The 1,628-nt window shown below is 57.9% G+C and overlaps 1 protein-coding gene across 1 annotated transcript in view; it reads right to left on the minus strand.

Moving 5' to 3' along the window:
* LOC124245895 (AF4/FMR2 family member 2-like) overlaps positions 1-45 on the minus strand; it is a 180,028-nt gene extending 179,983 nt beyond the window's left edge. Inside the window, exon 1 of the mRNA XM_046673714.1 lies at positions 10-45. Coding sequence (XP_046529670.1) covers positions 10-45 — 36 coding nt within the window. The remainder of the gene's footprint in view (positions 1-9) is intronic.
* Between the last annotated feature and the right edge of the window lie 1,583 nt (positions 46-1,628).

Here is a 1,628-nt window from a genome sequence, read left to right on the forward strand (position 1 = left end):
CACACTCACAGGGGGCGGAGCCTGGACAGCCCGAAGCCGCGACATGGAGCCGGCACGTTATCATCCCCGGATCTGGCAGGGGCCCGCCCCGCCCGCCCGCGCCGCCCGGGACCCCACTCTGTCAAAATCAGCTGGCCTGAGCGGCCGCAGAGCTGGGGACCCGGGCCGGGGCCCGGGCCCGAAGGGCAGTTTCAGAAATGTAGGTGGGGGGCTGGCGGGGCCAGGATGCAGGCTCTGGGAAGGGGACCCCGTCTCTGAACCCGTGCCCACTCCCACCACTGGGAGTTACTATTTGGAACCACAAAAGAGCGCACAAACTCTCGCGGGGTGAGGGTCGACCCCCACTGCCCGGCGCGCAGTCCCTGCCTGGGGACACTCCTCGGGCCCCTGAGCACCAGAGCAAACTTTGGCGGGCCGGCGCATCCCTCGGGTCCGCAGCCCAGAGCACACGGGGCCGGGAAGGAGAAGGCGGTCACCTTCACCGTCCCCGCAGCGCCGCGTGCCAGCACCCAGGCCGGCCAGGCATGCCGCAGTGCCCTGTCCATCTGCAGAGCGCGGCGGGCACCCAGTAGGTCTGCAAGCTCTGGGCCCTGGATTCCGTGGGCTGCAAGGGTAGGCACGAATGACTGCCCTTGTGTGATCCTTGGGTTCCGGGCTAGGACGCTGGGGAACTGGGTTGCACTATCACCTTCCCGCACAGCCACCACGTGGCTTGGGGAAAAGACTTTTGCACTTTTCTCCTCTGGGAAAGGGGAAAACCACTGTGTGTGCGCCCACCCTCCCACCCTCCAGCTGCCTGTCTCCCTTCTGGCAAAAGAATCCGTCTCTCTCCACGTGTAGCCTCTTCCCTCCCTTCAGCCTCCACTGGTGATCCAGGACGGGGTGAATCCCTGCAGTCAGTACCCTCTACCCTCGGGGGAAAGGCTTCCTGGCCTCCAATGCGAAAAGGGATGTCAAAGGGCCGGACCCGGTTCAGGCACTTCGGGAGCAGGACCACTCTGGAGTGTGGACGTCTCATTTGCCTTCTTCATGTCGTTATACAGAGGGAGTAGTATTGGCGCATTCTCGAAATCCTAAGGCTAGGACTTTATTCGGAAGAGCGGTACACTGAGCATTGACAGAGCAGGGTGCCGCTTCTGATTCTGTCAGTGGCTCTCTGTGTGACTCTGAGCAAGTCTTTTCTCTGGGGCTCATTCTCCCCATCCAGAAACAGAGAGACTTGATCCTCCCACCATTCGGCTCTTGCCCTTCTGGCATTCTCCTCTCTACTTGAATATGCTTCTCTAATATTCTCTCACATTGTCAAAATCAAATAGTTTTCCTTTACTCTTTTTTTTTTCAGAAAAATTGAAGCACTGAGACTGGGTAATTTGCTCAAGCTCTTGACATTTCTCCTAGAGGGAGAACCCAGATTGGAACCTAGAATCTGGGAAGCCCGTTTAGGGCACAATCCTGCAGAAAGTGCTACAGCTGGAAGAAGTGGATGACTTCAGAATCTGAGCTTGAAGGGCCCCAGAGTTTAGTCTCTCTCCCATTCTTCATATGGAAAAAAGTACATCACCAACATAGAAACAAGGTTCTAAGATACTGCAGCTCTAGCATCCAGGGAGGCTTTGCTCAAATGTTTG

This window comes from Equus quagga, chromosome 10, assembly GCF_021613505.1.
Source record: "Equus quagga isolate Etosha38 chromosome 10, UCLA_HA_Equagga_1.0, whole genome shotgun sequence".
NCBI classification, from domain to species: domain Eukaryota; kingdom Metazoa; phylum Chordata; class Mammalia; order Perissodactyla; family Equidae; genus Equus; species Equus quagga.